Genomic DNA, 17,456 nt, shown 5'->3' with positions numbered 1-17,456 from the left:
GCCTCATTATTTTATTTTATTTTTATTATGAATATTGATATACCGCACTTCAACCAAAGTTCACAAAGTGGCTCACAAAGAAAAATACATAAAATGGTCCCCTGTCCCCAAAGGGCTCACAATCGAAAAGCCACTGGAGGGATGCTGTGCTGGGGCTGGATAGGGCCAGTTGCTCTTCCCCTGCTAAATATAAGAGGATCACCACTTTAAAAGGTGTCTCTTTGCTCAGTTAGCAGGAGTAGTGTTAGATCGGATGCAGCCAAATTTGAACACTTTTAAATCCCATTTCTTGATTACAATAGAAAAGTTAACTGTGTGCTTACATTTCTCCTATTAAAATCAATGGATTATCAAAGCGCACCACTGTGGCTGGACTGTGTCCCCCATGTTGTAATAGCTGTAACCTTCCAAGGTTGCGGACTATGCTACCGTGTTCTCACCTCCTGCTTGAAGTTCATTCACAGAAGGCTGTTTAATCCTTCACTGCTGAGACCGTCAGGACTAATAAATGAGCCTAGCTCATACTTTTTAATCACCATTTGTTTTATGCAAGAAAGCAATTTTATACAAATCATGCCACCGCTATTACTATTTTCTTTTTCTTCCATGCGGGGAGTGGGAGGGAGTCACACCAGAAGCGGCTTCTGGCTTTGCTGTTTTTTGTCTAACTAATTGCAGCTACCTGGGTAGAGATCTTAATAGATAAACGCTTAAATAATAAAGCTGGAACATTGCAGTGATTTGGTGTATTTATAACCTCCTTCTTCCTGGAGGTCGATTGACCATCATTTCCTCTGCAAGACCCTTCCACTTCTCCATTTATTCTATTTATTTGTTCATTGACTTTGCCTACCGGTGGCTTCCTTTTTCATTTTTCCACAGTACAAAATAGCTCATTTTAATAACCTATAATTTTTTTAAAAAAATGTGACTTCTCACAAGACCACACACTAAGTAATCACCATTTCTCAACACAGGGCCTTCTGGCCTGTCATGGTGAACTCATCACACAGTACAAATAGGTTGCCATGTTAAGCAAGCCTTTTCTATTTGTCCATAAAGCACTATATCTGTAGATCATGCTTTGCAGAGTGACATAAACCAAAATGGCAAGTCCTTGTTCCCAAGGAACTTGCAATTTATTGGTGTTTGTGTGGTTTGTTGTGAGGACAAACATAACCATATACACTGCTGTAGGCTCTTTGGAGGAAGTGCGGGATATAACTGTAAGAATAAATAAACAAACAAATAAATAAATAAAATACATTAATAATTTAATGGTGTGTGTGTGTGTGTGTGTGTGTGTGTGTTATTTACATATTATGCTTCTGCCAAGGAGCAGAGAATGACATATATGATTTTTCCCTCTGAATCCTTACAACAACCCTGTGAGGTAGTACTTGGAAATGTATGGATGAATGATTGAATGAGACAGAGCATTTATTAGTCACAGTCTCTGCCCCCCTGAAACAGCTGGAGATTACAACAGAAAAAGAATCTAAAAGACCACAAAAGATAAATAAAATCACAAAAACATTAAAGGTTCTAATGTAAACCACAATAGAAACAGCCAGATAAAAGATACACAAACCAAATGAAAAGAAATACAGCGGGGCCATACCCACTCAGGCAGAAGGAAATTTTTTTTGGAGAAACCAGGTTTAGCACAGAAAGCATCAGTTTAGGGGTGAAAGGGGTGGAGTGCAGAAGATAGCAAAGGAACATAGGAAGCTGCCTTCTACTGTCAGCTCATTGGTCCATCTAAGTCTGGATTGTCTGCGCTGACTGGCAGCAAATCTGCAAGGTTCCAGTCAGGCGTCTTTTCCAGTCCTACCAGGAGATTCTAGGGAGTGAATACGGGACCTTCTGCATGCAAGCAGATGTTCCTCATCCATATCTTCTAATGGGCAGTGCTCACATGTAGTCAACCCATCCAAATGGGGACCAGGGCAGACCCTGCTTAGCAAAGGGGATAATCCATACTTGCTACCACAAGACCAGCTCTCTTCCCCTGGACTCTGGGCCAGAAAAAAAGAAAGAAAGAAGTGGCATGTCAGTCATGTCTATGCCCATCCATCTGCAAGAGGGAGTGACCTCTGACTATAACAAGGAGCCTGAGGAGAGAAGAGCTGAGCTCTTTCTCCAAAGAGCCCTCTCAGGGCCAAACTTCACACAACAAGCCAATGCCTGCAGCTGGAGCCCACAGCCTTTTTGAAACATACAAAGTCATTTCAGGAGGGACGACTGACACAGCAGAAAAGGCAGCGAAGGTGCCTCCCGGCCGGCTCTTTCCAAGTCTTCCTCCCCACAGTGCCAGACCAGTGGGTTTTCCTGCTGTGAAGTTTCCAGTGGGAGCAAGCTATCACAAATATACCCATGGACAGATCACAGCTGTACTTAACAAAAGTCTTGCTTTGGCATTGAGCCAGGGTACCTAATGGCGCAGCAGGGAAATGACTTAATTAGAAAGCCAGAGGTTGCTGGTTCGAATCCCCGCTGGTATGTTTCCCAGACTATGGGAAACACCCATATCGGGCAGCAGTGATATAGGAAGATGCTGAACAGCACCATCTCATACTGTGCAGGAGATGGCAATGGTAAACCCCTCCTGTATTCTACCAAAGACAACCACAGGGCTCTGGGGTCACCAGGAGTCAACATTGACTCAGCGGCACACTTTACCTTGACCCTGCGAAAAAGCATTTAGGGTGCCACTTTCCCCTGCTGCCTTTAATAGCTTAAGCAGAAATCAAGAGGTGAAGTTTTTCCCAGCACGGAAATGCTAGGGCCCAGTCATTTCTCAACTTTGTACTATGGGAGCCCTCCAATGGCATCATGTTTGTCTCTTTCTCTTGGCAGCCCTAACTTCTAACCTAGAGGTCCCTGCCCTCTCTTTAGCCCTGGGAGATGTACAGTTGCCAACAGCCCCATTAAACGGAGGGCATGTGTGAAAGTCAATGCAGTCTGAGCTAGTAACCTAAAACTATATTGCTGAAGACTAGAGTAATTTCAGAGGCATGACTATAGCTTTAGTTCCAGGGCTTAAGGCAGGAGTTTGGCACTTACTGACCTCTCCCCCAGATCCTCAAGTACCATGGACCCCCACCCTATGCATTTAATGTATTTCCATAAGACTCACTCCAGTAAAAATTAGAGGAGGAGGAGGAGGAGGTCCTTAGGATAGTTATTTTCAAGAACTGTTTATTTTAGCAAATTAATTTCAGTGCAGCAGAGATTTTTCACAAAACGTCCTGAAAAATGATGTGAGTGTGTTTGTGTTTGTGTTTGTGTTTGTGTTTGTGTGTGTCCATGGACCTCAGATTAAAAGCATGTGGCTTGAGGGCTAATCTGTTTTTTCCAAGGGTTAAAGATGAGCCAAGGCTCACCAGGGATAATCAAGTAACCACATATAATTTGAGTGTTGATTGGGCAGTGTCATAGAAACAACAACTGTCCTGTGGCATTTAAGACTGACGGATTTAATGTGGCAAAACCTCTTGGGTAAGAGCCCACTTCATCATATGCATGAACTGTTTTCTGCAATGGTCAGGTAAGCATATGCACATGGATAATAGAGTGAAAAGTGGTAAACAGTAGGGACAAAAGGCCATGAAATGCAAGAGGTACAGAGGTTGTTGACACATCTGGATGGGTGAGTTGGCGGGAGGGTGGGGGGGAAGGCTAGTTTAACTCACCTTCCCCCTAGAATTGGCACTTGACCTTGCTGGGAGCGTGGACTCTACTCCAAGATGATCCATGCTGTGTGGGTGCAGCATGGAGCTCCGGAGGCCGAGATGGCATGTCTCAGCCTCTGGAGATCCTGCAATGCACTGTGTGACACATACAATACATTGGGGGATTCTCTCAAGAGACGGGCACTCTAGGTGCCCATCTCTGTGTGTGCCTTGCCTGGGAACAGCTCATGCTTGCACACGAGCAGATAGACAAGGTTAAGGGAGTTCTTGCTTCCTTAACCTCGGCTAACAGCCAGGCTAAAGAGCTGGGTGAGGTGGTGCTGCCCCACTGGAACCAGGCCAAATCCCAGAGGTTCTAACATGCAGCCTAATCCAGGCTGGGCTAGCCTGGGTTAGGCGGCGTGCAATGACAACCTCACAACCTGTGAAATAAATAATTGATTAAGTGCCATCAAGTTGGTATCGACTCTTAGTGACCACGTCGATTCTCTCCAGGATGATCTGTCTTCAACTTGGCCTTTCAGGGGTCTCAGTGGTGCATTCATTGCTGTCATAACTGAGTCCATCCACCTTGCCATTGGTTGTCCTCTTCTTCTCTTTCCTTCAACTTGCCCAGCATTATGGACTTCTCAAGGGAGCTGGGTTTTCGCATAATGTGTCCGGAGTATGATAGTTTGAACCTGGCCATTTGTGCCTTACATGATAATTCTGGATTTATTTGTTCTATGATCCATTTATTTGTTTTCCTGGCTGTCCATGGTATCCTCAAAAGGCTTCTCCAGCACCAAAGTTCAAAAGTGTCAATGCTTTTTCTATCTTGCTTTTTCAAAGTCCAGCTTTCGCATCCATAGAGTGTCACGGGGAAAACCATTGTCCAAACAATTCTAATCTTTGTAAGTATAGAGAATGGGGCGTAGCAAGGCTGGAGTGGGCCCAGAGACAAGATTTTAAAATGCCCCCCGTCACTGAAGCTCAGCTCATGAAGTAAAGAAATCTTAAAGGAGTCTGAATAGTGGTAACAAAAAGCATAGTGAAATTTTGTGTGTGTGTGTGTACCTATGTGCCACAATAGAACATCATCCTAAATTATTTTTTTTTAAGTTTTGTAAATTGTGGATGATGCAAGTCATTTAATGGTACTAGAGAAAGACATGCTGTTCTGGTAGCTCCAGGTCTTAACACTCACATCAATTTTGGAGGATGAATACAACTGAAGGAAGCCCGGGTGGGTGCGCGGCTGGGGTGTCAGTCATGTGACTTGCCTCTGGGGGCCCCCGCAAGGCAGTGGGCCCCCAGACAACTGTCTCCCCTTGCCCTATTATAGTTACGCCCCTGTCATGGCATCTAAATACCCTTTCCAAGGCCTTCATTGCAACCCTACCATGTGCTAGTCTGGTCTAATACTAATATTAGTCTAGTCTAACACTAATACATAAAGGTTACAATTATGAGATAAGCACTAAAATTGTTGAAAGTATTTGAAGAAGTAGTACTTTGTAGTTCCTTGAACGTTTGCCTGGACACTGCTGCTTTAGTTTGTGCTCTAAAGGAAATATCACAAAGGAATGGTATCTTTGAGTTCTGACTGATATGATACATCCTTTGTCTCAGTATCCACATTGTGCCCTCTGCACAGCTTCATCTGGGTCTGGAAGTCAAAGAATGTAAGCTGGAATTTGAATATTAACATGTTCCCTTCATACTTAGGAGTCCAGAAACCAGGGACTTGACAAGGTGGATGGACAAGGTGGATGGGCTCAATTACGACAGCAATGAATGCACCACTGAGACCCCTGAAAGGCGAAGTTGAAGACAGATCATCCTGGAGAGAATCTATCTATGTGGTTGCTAAGAGTCGGCACGAACTTGATGGCACTTAAGCAAGCAAGCAAGCAAGCAAACAAACAAACAAACAAAATCCATGTCTTAAGCAAAGTAAGGGTAAAGTGTACCGCCGAGTTGGTGTCAACTCCTGGCAACCACAAAGCCCTGTAGTTGTCTTTGGTAGAACACAGGAGGGGTTTACCATTGCCATCTCCTGTGCAGTATGAGAGGATACCTTTCAGCATCTTCCTATATCGCTGCTGCCCGATATCGGTGTTTCCCATAGTCTGGGAAACATACCAGAGAGGATTCGAACCAGCAAACTCTAGCTTGCTAATCAAGTCATTTGCCTGCTGCGCCATTAGGTGGCTCATGCCTTCAGTACAAACTAAATATTAAAATGGGGCTCCCATCATATTGGAATTTTATTACTGTCAATCATCCCATCTAGCTGCATGACTTATTGAACTTCAGCAGCAGCTCCTTCACCTCCCTGATGCAATGATATGGTTGTTTCCAAAACTTGATTGTGGCAGAATTAGCAGTGAATTGGCAGTGATTATTCAATGGGCAATGATGACTTGGACAGAAGGTGGCTTCAAGAGATCATCCCTGCCCCCCCTCCCCCGCCCATCATCAAAAGCATTTGTGGGCTCATCTCAGTTGTATAAGAAACATTGCCTGTCATCCAGAATAATGCTGCACTGTTTTTGTTAGCACAAGCATGCTGCACTAGACAGATGTTTTAAGTGAGGAGCTTGTGTTCCAGACTAGTGCTGTGCTCGCATGATGTATTTGTACTTGCAGAACAAGGAGGCACACCTCCTGCTGGGAGAGCCCTTTCTCCTCTTTTGCAGGGATCCGTTGCACAAGAGCACCACTTTGAATAATTCAGTCACTGCATACAGCCATTTGACCCTCTAGCACAACCTTGCTCGTTGTGATAGGGCAGGGTGAGGCTGGATGCTGGGCACTTATTTCAGCCACATACACTCTGTAATCACTAGAGGTCACTGCTGGTCTGCAGGTCATATGAGTCAGAGATTTGGCAAGCTCTCAGAATTTAAAAAGCAATACAAGTATACTTTCAAAACAGTTAGTTGTATTATTTAACAGGCTTGGGGGGCGGGGCGCAGAATATATTCTCCAGAAGTGGAAAGCAAATCCTCAGTTGATTTGAATGATTGTGCATTGCAGACTTAGTAGGCTTTAGTAAAGGTAAAGTTGTGCCGTTGAGTTGGTGTCGACTCCTGGCGACCACAGAGCCCTGTGGTTGTCTTTGGTCGAATACAGGAGGGGTTTACCATTGCCTCCTCCCACACCGTGTGAGATGATGACTTTCAGCACCTTCCTATATAGGATCCCCCAAAGTCCAGCCAAGTGAGTGGTTGCTACATGAAAACCTTGTGTAGGATTATGTATATTAGCATTTCAACATTCCCCTAATTTATTTATGCTATATGTTTTTCATAAAACAAACTTTTGGCACCAATTCTATCCAAACTCACTTAGGACTAAGACTTGCAGAAAATAATATGAAGTCTTACTTCATATTAGGGTAGGCAAGAGGGATCAACTAATGTCACCTTCAGCCCCTCCTCACGGGTGGGATACATGAGTCTTCAAATTTTGTAATGGCCTCTCAGGTGATAGAGCAGTTAAAAACAAACTACTTAAGAACCATCAAGTTACTCTAGTTAACAAAAAGCAACCCAAAATTTACAGCAATGCATCTTTATCATATTAGTTTGATGATTAACCAAACTGAACAAACTATTCTGGAAAGGTACAGCTGGAACAGCTACAGGACTTGCATTGCTTTCCTGGAAACCTGAATAGAAATTTCAATTACCTTAGGCTGAAATGAGAAATGTACAAATACATGCAATGTATTCATTTTTATACGCGCCCCCCCCCCCAATTGCCATCTCTGGTCGGTTTACAATAACAGAAAAGTAAAAACCTTAAAACAATTTAAAACCACCGTTAAATTAAAAAGCTTGGGTGAAAAGATACATCTTTTTAAAAAGGTGTCAGGTAATTGCGACGATCCACCATGGGAAATAAATGTTTAGCAACACAGTTTTGTACGTGCAGCTGAAGCAGATACTGATAAGCACTGGGAGGACTCCCATTGCTCACCTGAAGCCAACATGGATTAGCTGATTCATCTTTTGGCATGAATGAGGACACAGATCCCCATCCAAGACCATTGGCTGGCGCAAGCCTTGCCATGCATCATTGGGGACAGCAGATGTAATCCCAGGTACAGGTAGATATAATTACATTGTGATGAGTTGACATTTTTAAGTAAACAATGTTTGTAGCAAAAAAGGCCCTGAATGTGCTATCAAGATATATGTGCGATCGTGCATAGCAATATAGGTCCAAACAATGTGCTATCAAGATACCATTACTCTGCCCCAGGCTGGGGCCAGGCGCTTTCCAGTTTAGACCCTGCAACGGAATCATGGCGGATCTCAGAAGAGTGCTTCCACACTTCCTTTGCTGTGACACTGCAGTCCCTATGCAGACAGCAGAGTGCTGCTGTTCACATTTCCAGTGCTTTGTTTTGAATTTAATCGCTGCGATATAGAGCTAGGACGTCTCATATCTAGCGTAAGAAAGTTGCTGGGTTTTTTGCTTGTTAGTTGCTGTGAGACTGCTCCTCCTGCTGTTTACGTTTTGAATGCAACTTGCCTGAACGGAGGCATTTTGCTGCTGTTCCAGCAGCTAGTCTGGAAAGCGCCCAGGAGGGGCTGCTTAAGTCTTTGCTGTGTCCCACTTTCCCAGTCCAAATAGCACCCCTTCAAACTGCTCTTAGGTAACTGGATGTCTGTTCCTCTATGAGCTATTTCAGGGCGAGTGGACGATTTAGATCAGGAAAAATGTTGTAGGGAGGAGGGTGAAAACCTCCTCAGTAACATGGCTCCTATCAAATTCAGGTCCTACAGCTGCTGTTTCACAGTAAAAATAAAAATACCAAGATATTACATTCATGGTTCTCTTGCATAATATAGACTTTGGTTCACAGAGAGCTATGTTGTGTTACATGCTCTGTCATCTGTAAATACATTTCAAATGACAGTCTAGTAGTATGAGGCCAGACATGAGCTGTCCCATGTCAACTGGCTGAGGTAAGAAAGGCTGAGGGTGATGATGGAAATGCATTTTACATTTGAACCAGGGAGGCAGATACTGCCTGCACAACTTGATGGGGACACTATTAGTATTCAGCAAGATCAGAAAGCCAGGTTCAAAGGACTTCTGATCCCAACTGCTGTTTTGTTATCACAGTAAAAGACACAGGCTGAGATATCGTGCAATGTTATGCTTGTGGTGGAATTTATTTATTTATTTAGCAAATTTATTGACCGCCTGACTTCCATAGACTCAGGGTGGTTTACATGCATTAAAACAACAACAACAAAACAAAGAGAAAAGGGGGGGGAGAGAAGGGGGGCATTAAAAACTAAAAGCCTGGCAAAATAGATAATTTTTCAAAAACTTCTTAAAGGACAGAAGTAGGGTTGCCATATTCTGGCTTTCCAAATCTGGGTGCCTAATTTGCATATTATGTAAATTGGCTTGGAAGTAATTTTTGAGCGGAATAGTGACTGCACATTTTGCTCCACACCTCCGCTTCTACAAGGGCTAGAGCTTAGCTTCTTCTTCTTTAAAAACAACAACAACGAAATCTGAAATCTGGGCGAATCTGGGTGGACTAAGCAATCTGGCTGAGATGCTTAAAATCTGGGTGAAACCCAGAATTTCACGGGGCATGGCAACTCTAGACAGAAGGGAGGTAGCATTATGAATCTCTGGAGACAGAATATTCCACAAGGAGGGGGCTGCAACAAAGAAGACCCTTCCACAAGCCCAGGTCTCAGGCACCTCCCCTGGGCCCAGAACTCTGAGAAGGCCTCACAGGGTGGGTCAAAGTTGGACGGGAGAGGCGGTCCTAAAGGTACACAGGTGCCAAACCCTGAAGGGTTTTATAGGTGATAACCAGCACTTTGAATTGGACCTGGAAGCAAACTTGCAGCCAATGTAATGACCATAACAAATGTGAAACATGGCCATATTTTCTGCTGCCCATAAGCAGCCGGGCCGTGGCATTTTGGGCCAGCTGAACCTTCCGGGTCATCTTCAAAGGCAATCCCAGGTAGAGCACATTGCAATAGTCCAAATGAGAGGTGACAAGGGCATGAGTTACAGTTGCCAGGGCCTGCCAGTCAAGGTAAGGCCACAGTTGGTGCACCAGACGAAGCTGGGCAAAGGCTCCCCTGGCCACGGCTCCTACCTGCTCTTCCAGCAGGAGCTGTGAGTCCAGGATGACCCCCAAATCATGAGCCTGCTCTTTCAAGGGGAGTGCAACCCCATCAAGGAAGACACTCGAAACCAGAACCTGGCCAGATCAAGAACTGAACAAGAACAACTCTGTCTTGGAGGGATTAAGCCTGAGATTGTTTGGGCCCATTCAAACCCTTACAGCCTCTAGACATTCATGGCATCCCTGATGATACCATGCCCCAAACCGATGGATGACCTCATCCAGTGGCTTCATATAGATGTTAAAAAGCAGGGGAGCGAGGACTGAGCCCTGTGGCACTCCACAAGAGAGAGGCCAGGGGCTAGAACACACCTCCAATGCAAATTGTCTGAAACGGTCCACTAAGGTCCACTATGGAACCAGCACAAAACTGTGCCCCCAATTCCCAGCCCCTGCAGACGATCCAGAAGGATACCATGGTGGATGGTATCAAAAGCCGTTGAGTAATCTAATAGAACCAAGAGAGGCAAGCTCCCCTCATCGAGGCTCCAACAGAGGTCATCCACCGGAGCGACCAGTGCCATTTCTGTGCTTTGCCATGGCCTAAACTCCTCCTGGGTCAAGGAAATCCACTTCATCTAGGATTCTCTGTAGTTGAGCAGCAACAGCTTTCTCCAAAACCTTCCCAAAGAGGGAAGGTTGGAGATAGGTCTAAAATTATCTAATATCTTTGGGTGCAGGGAAGAAGACTCCAGGAGAGGGAGGACCACTGCTTCTTTCAAAACTAGGGGAATCTCTCCCTCCCTGAGTGATGAATTCATTAGCTCCTGGACCCTGGCGCCCACCCCGCCCCCCCGCCTGGCTAAACAAATCAACCAGGAGGGGCAAGGGTCAAGCAAACAAGATGCCAAACTCATTCCACAGAGAACCCTATCTACATCATCAGTCTCCACAAGCTCAAACGTATCCCAAATAACATCACTGAATGTACTACAGGAATTTAATACAACTGAATGTAATACAAACTGAATGTAACTGAATGTAATACAGGAGGACCTCGATATTTGCAGGGGTTCCATTCCACAGTTGTACTGCGGATACAGAAACTGTGAATACAGAATACAGAAACCCGACCGCAGATACGTGAATCCATGGATAATGAATCCGCAGATAATGAGGTTTCCCTGTATTTGCACAGTTGTGCAAAAGTCCAGTTGCAGAAGCACAAAAATTGCACAGAATTGCATCACATATAATGGGTTCACTGTTGTGCAACTCCATTTGCACAATTTTTGCACGTGTGCAACAGTGCTCTTGTGCAACTTTGTAAACATTACATTTCACCATGTGTGCAACATTGCACAGTATATCAGCCATAGACTCTAAGATAGCCAGAAAAAGGCCCAGGGTTAAGCTTTGGTTAGGCTTGAGTGGAAAAAATAAGACCGAGCAGTCCAAACTGATGACAAATGGATCCTACATTTATTGTTCCGCAAGCAGGATTTTGCACATTTCAGAATTGGCTCTGTGTAAGAGAAATTCACGTCCAGGGATGGTAGTCCACCTCCCTTTGCGGGCAGTGTTGTTGTTATTTGCAGAGGATTCAGAAACTGAGAAGACTTCTCTGTGAGGAGGAAAAAACCACACCAGACATAAAGTCAATAATGACATAGCATTTAGCATCCACAGGACGGTTTCTGGGATTCCAGTGGATACATACATGTGAAAACATTTCATTGTGACATTTCATCAATGAGTCTGGCTTGTAGATGATCTCATGGATTGAATTTGGATTCCAGATATGATGCAGTTCACAATAAAATAAACTGCATAGCAGAATGGACTGTTTTCACACAGTATGTGCCACAAGATTCACCAGAGGTTATCCTATATTCAGCTAGTTCTTTAAATCTTTTGCTCTTTATGGAATCCTCTTAGGGCAAATGCTGGAGCATGTGGTTGCTAAGGTGTGACATACAGAACTTCACTGTTTTCTTCCTTCCCCTGCAAGCTGATTTATGCGGGGAAATATTTTATCTTGGGAAGCTGTTGGCAACTCCCAAAGGCTTTAAAAAAAAAAAAAATTGGCACCCATCTGCACTCTGCCCTTCACAGGAGGCTAGAAGGCAAACGATATGCAGGTTTCTGTCCTGGGGAAGTTCTAGTCACCATTTCTACTGCATCATGCGGTTGCAAGACTGTACTACTTCAAAGGAGAGGTGGAGGAGGACATCACACAATTCCTCTTTCCCCCTGTAGCTGATTCAAAACCTGCAGGTGATGTTTGTTTCACATCTCTAAAGCAGCTGGAAGTGCCAAGGCCTTTATCCAGGAACAAGGTTGTCTGTTATATAAGCAAAGGCTCTTACTTCTTAGTTTGAATTAGTCCTGGGAACACTGCCAAGGCAAGCTGCTTTGGATGTCATACAGCGATAGAAACCTGCTCTGGGTCTATTTATGTCAAGAGGCATCCATGAAAGATTTATCAGTGAAAGCACAAGAAAGCAGTGGTGTTATGTCTGGTGGGAAATCAGTCTTGGCACTAGGTGAGGCAGTTACGATACTACAGAAGGGATTCATTGCCACCACACTGTAAAAGAAAAGGCAGCATTCTTTGTGTATGGGGGAAGCCTCTTAATGCTCCTAAGTCTGGCTTTGCCCAGGGCTTCCATTAACCTCTCAGTGACCTTCCAAGATGGTGGCTGAGGGAGAACCTGCTTTCACTCAAGCACTGAAGCCATTATCACTTATTACCAAAGACAAGGGTAATAAATCATTCCCTCCTAAAGTGAGGGGTTTGCCCAACTTTCCTCCACCTGTTGTTCTTTTGAATTCTTACAAACATATGTGCTTGTGACTCTGCTGTAGCTTGGGCTAGAACTGGGTCAGAGCACAACGTGAACAAGGATCTGCATCAATGATTCCAGTCCCAGTATTAAAAGCAGCAGGGGTGACCTGTGGAATCCAGAAAAACAGGTTGCTTACCTGTAACTGATGATCTGGTAGAGATCCGTCGATATCCATAAGAATGGGTTCTGCGCCTGCGCAGGAGTCACGCGGTAGCCATGCCTGAGCTTGTCGAAGCGCCGAAGCCACGCCCCCACGCTGAGCGTTCTATATAAGGCGTGTCTTTGGCGCGAAGTCCCTCAGTTCTTGGACGACCGCCGTGGAGGACGACCATCCAGAAGACGAAGGTGAGTTCATCCAAGGTAAGTGCTCAATAAAGGACGTTGCAAAGGGCTGCACACCGCAATGCACATAAAGGTAGTCCTACTGCAGAGGGGAGGTCGGGAGGGTCTTATGGATATCGACGGATCTCTACCAGATCATCAGTTACAGGTAAGCAACCTGTTTATCTGGATCGAGATCCGTCGATACCCATAAGAATGGGTGTCTAGCGAGCTCCAAAAAAGGAGGAGGGGAGCAGTAGGAATTAAGGCAGCACCCTTTTCAAGATGCTTCTCCCGAATGAAGCCTCTGCAGCAGAACGTACATCTATGGCATAGTGTTTGATAAACGGGGACTCAGAGGACCATGTAGCTGCTTTGCAGATGTCTGTGAAAGAAACCCCTGCTAGGTGTGCAGCCGAGGAAGCGTGGGCTCTAATGGAGTGGGCCCGTATAGCTTCTGGAGGTGCTTTGTTTTGCAGTTTGTATGTGAACAATATCACCTGCACCAACCATCTCGACAGTCGTTGTCTGGAGACTGGGGAACCTTTGGAAGAGCCTTGGTAAGACACGAAGAGACGTTTGGAGGCTCTAAAGTCTTGTGTTCTGGACATATAGAACAGCAGAGCACGGCATACATCCATAGTGTGCAAGGATCTCTCCAAGGAAGTGGAAGGAAGTCTGAAAAACGTAGGCAGGATTATATCCTGATTGAGGTGGAAGGAAGACACTACTTTAGGTAAAAAAGAAGGATCCACACGCATTCGGACTTTGTCTGGATAAAAGATAGTATAAGGGGAGTCTACTCTGAGTGCTGTGAGTTCACTGACTCGTCTAGCAGTAGTAATTGCTATCAAAAAAGCAGTCTTCCAGGAGACCAGTTTCAATGAACATGTGGCCATGGGCTCGAAAGGAGGCTGAGTGAGGGATGAAAGAACCAGAGATAGGCTCCATGGTTCTACAGGAGGCTTAACTGGCGGGTACACATTCGAGAGACCTTTTAGAAAGGCCTTACTCAACGGATGGGAAAACAAAGTCTTTCCATCACTGCCCGGGTGTTGTGCGGAGAGGGCAGCCAGATGGACCTTAAGGGAGACATTTGCAAGACCTTGAGTTTTTAGTATCGTTAGGTAACGTAAGACTTCCTTGATCGAAGCCTGCTTGGGTAAAAACCCTCTAGACCTTGCATATATTTTAAAACGGTGCCATTTGCTCTGATAATTCTTATGAGTGGATGCCTTCTGTTGGTTGAGCAAAATTCGTCTTAGGAGAGTATCCGCCAGGCGGTCAGATGAAGGGTGAGTACGTCTGGGTGCAAGATCTGGCCGTCGTCTTGTGTCAGCAGATCTAGGCGCTGAGGTAAGTGGTGGTAACAGTTCTTGGACAGTCTGCGTAGCCGCGGAAACCAAGGTTGTCTTGGCCACCAAGGGGTAATCAAGATCCCGTCGGTCGGTTGAGACAGCAGACGTGCCACTACCCTGGGTATCAGTGGGAGTGGGGGAAACATGTACGGAGTCTCTTCGGACCAGTTCAGCTGAAAAGCATCCCCTAGAGAACGAGCATCGTGGCCCGCTCTCGAGCAGTAACGGGAACATTTTGTATTCGTGGAGCAAGCAAAGAGATCTATGGAGGGAAACATCCATTGGTCGAAGAGCGGGGTCAAGACTTCTGAATGTAGTTCCCATTCGTGTTGGTGATCTTTCAAAAAGACCCGACTGAGGTCGTCGGCTAATACATTCTCCAGGCCTTTGATGTGTACTGCTGCAGGGGCAATCTGGTGTTGGATGCACCAGTGCCACAGCTGGACGCTGAGGGCACACAGGCTCCGGGACACCGTTCCGCCCTGACGGTTGATGTATGCTTGTGCAGTTGTGTTGTCGAGCTGGACTTGAACAATCTGGCCTTGTATGATTGGAAGAAAAGCTCGCAGAGCCAGAAAAACTGCTAGTAGCTCTAGGAAATTTATGTGTAGTAGGGCTTGTTGAGGAGACCACCTGCCTTGGATCTTGTGCCCGTTGCAATGTGCACCCCAACCCTGTAGAGATGCATCTGTGGTCAGCCAGACAGTAGGGGAGGGATTTTGAAAGGGGACCCCACTGAGCAGATTGTTTCGGCGCGTCCACCACGTTAGAGAACGAAGGACTTGAGGAGGCATTAGCAAGCGTTTGTCTTGATTGTCCCTGCATGGGTGAAAGACAGAAAGAAACCATAGTTGAAGCTTGCGCATTTTTAGGCGAGCGAAGTGTATAATCGCATTGCACGAAGCCATCAGCCCTAAGAGGCGTTGGACGGCAAGGGCTGGTTGGGTAGGTTGATGCTGGAAGAGACGAATCAGGTCTCCAATACAGTTGAACCTGTCCTCTGGTAAGAACGCTTTCTGCACTCTGGTGTCCAAAACTGCTCCTATGTAGGAGATAACCGGAACTGGTTGTAGATGTGACTTTTTCCAATTGATTTGAACACCTAGGTCGTGGAGAAGATCTATCACATAACGGATATGCGAAAGTAACTCTTCTTTGGTCTTTGCTGCCAGAAGCCAGTCGTCTAGGTATGGATAGATAGCAATCCCTCTGGTATGTAGGTGTGCAATCACCACAGCCATGCATTTTGTAAAAACCCTCGGTGCGGTAGACAGTCCGAAGGGCAATACATTGTATTGGTACACTTCCCATCCGACGGTGAAACGTAAATACTTTCGGTGGCAAGGTCGAATACTTATATGAAAATAGGCGTCCTTGAGGTCCAGCGTTGCAAGCCACTCTTCTCCCTGAAGGAGAGGTAGGATGTGCTGTAACGCCATCATGCGGAATTTTCGGACGTGAATGAATTTGTTCAGGCGACGGAGATCCATAATGGGTCGTATACCCCCATCCCGTTTGGGAATTTGGAAGTAACGGGAGTAGAACCCGTCTAGCCTGTCTGCCCATGACACCGGGGATATTGCCCCTTTGCAAAGAAGATCCTTCACCTCTTCCCTCAGGAGATCCGATGCAGGAGTGAGCTTCATCCCCATAAACCGAGGAATGGTCTTGAATTCGAGTGCATAGCCTGAGCTCACAATCTTCAGGACCCATTTGTCTGATGTTATGTGGTGCCATGCGGGGACATGGCTGGCCAGCCTGATGGTTGGCTGGGACAGAATAGTCGGTGGTGAGGACGGTACCCGCGCTGGCTGGGAAAGGGAGAGAGGAGGAGGTGTCAATGGGCAATTGCAATTTTCAAAGACGCTTTTGGTTGTCCTGCGTCTTGGAACGCTGGGGTTGAGAAGCTTTATGCCTCTGCTGGTAGGCACGCTTTTGATATGGGGTATATGGCTTTCTGAAATCCCGGCGATCTTGGGTTCGATAGTTGGGCCTGTATTTTCCATAATTGGGTCGGTATCTTGATGACTGCCCGGAGGATGATTGGGCAGCGGTGAAGGTTTTTGCCGTGAACTTGGATTTTTTTAACTGTTCCATTGTGGCGTCTGTGGTGGTGCTGAAAAGACCGGAGCCATCGAAAGGGAGGCCTTCGATCTTTTCTTTCATGTCCATCTGGAGATTAGTGGACCGCAACCAAGCATGCCTGCGTAGAGTGATAGCTGCTGTCATGGCCCTGGACTCACTTTCCGCTAGGTGTTTAGAAATGCTTAGCTGGCGACGAGTCAAATCCCCAGTGTTTTCCAAGGTCTGGCGGAACTTAGCCCTAAACTCATGTATAGGCAAAGATTCCAGGTCTTTTTCCAAAAGTTCCCAGAGGCCATGTGTGTATTTGGCCGTGCAGGCTGCATAGTTGGCCACTTTGATCGAAAGGCACGAAGTCGAATACACCTTCCTGCCTAAAAGGTCTAGTTTTCTGCCCTCTTTATCCGGAGGAACTGTATGGCGTTTGCCTGACTTAGAAGAAGTGGCGCAATCAATAACAAGAGAATTGGGCGCCGGATGCTTCAACAAATATTCATTGTCCTTATCTTGTACCCGGTAGAGGCTCTCAAGTTTCTTGGAAGTTGGCGTGGAGGTGTGGAGTACTTCCCAAGCGCACTTAGCCGCCCTAGTGATCACTGGTAGCATAGGGAGTGCCACTGGAGCGGTAGATTGAGACTGAAGCATAAAGTTGTATACCGGATCATCTATTGTTGCCAAAGGAGAGCGAATGTCCAGCCCCAGGGAATCCGCCATCGCACGAATGTGCTTGTGGTAAGCTTTTAGCTCATCATTCGGAGATACATACGTGGGTGGAGCCACATCCACTGGAGGATCCACAATATTACTGTCCTCATCCGAATCCGACTCAAAATCGGACGAACCATAATGTTCAGAGGGGGAGCAAGGAGACGGTTCATTTACATTAGTTTGAGCAATGGTTTGTGTCTCTTCAGTGCTGACAGATGAGTGTGGCAGGACATCTGTCTGAATGGAGGCAGATCTTGTGCTCATAGGAAAAGTCTGTGAAGCGCGGTGAAATAGTTCTGGGCACTGCGTCTGGGTAGATACAGTAGACACAGAACGCAGTGGCAAT

General features: G+C 45.8%; 1 protein-coding gene across 6 annotated transcripts in view; it reads right to left on the bottom strand.

Annotated features, from left to right (window-relative positions):
• Window positions 1-11,252: 11,252 nt before the first annotated feature.
• The window catches only part of TBATA (thymus, brain and testes associated), a 73,920-nt gene continuing 67,716 nt past the window's right edge, over window positions 11,253-17,456 (bottom strand). For all 6 annotated transcript variants that reach the window (XM_053306043.1, XM_053306040.1, XM_053306044.1 and 3 more), the window contains one exon: window positions 11,253-11,416. In XM_053306043.1, coding sequence (XP_053162018.1) covers window positions 11,275-11,416 — 142 coding nt within the window. In that variant the 3' untranslated portion in view covers window positions 11,253-11,274. The remainder of the gene's footprint in view (window positions 11,417-17,456) is intronic.

This window comes from Hemicordylus capensis, chromosome 3, assembly GCF_027244095.1.
Source record: "Hemicordylus capensis ecotype Gifberg chromosome 3, rHemCap1.1.pri, whole genome shotgun sequence".
In the NCBI taxonomy this organism is placed as follows: domain Eukaryota; kingdom Metazoa; phylum Chordata; class Lepidosauria; order Squamata; family Cordylidae; genus Hemicordylus; species Hemicordylus capensis.
The sequence above is the reverse complement of the archived record's forward strand: the minus strand, read 5'-3'. Positions and strand labels throughout refer to the sequence as shown.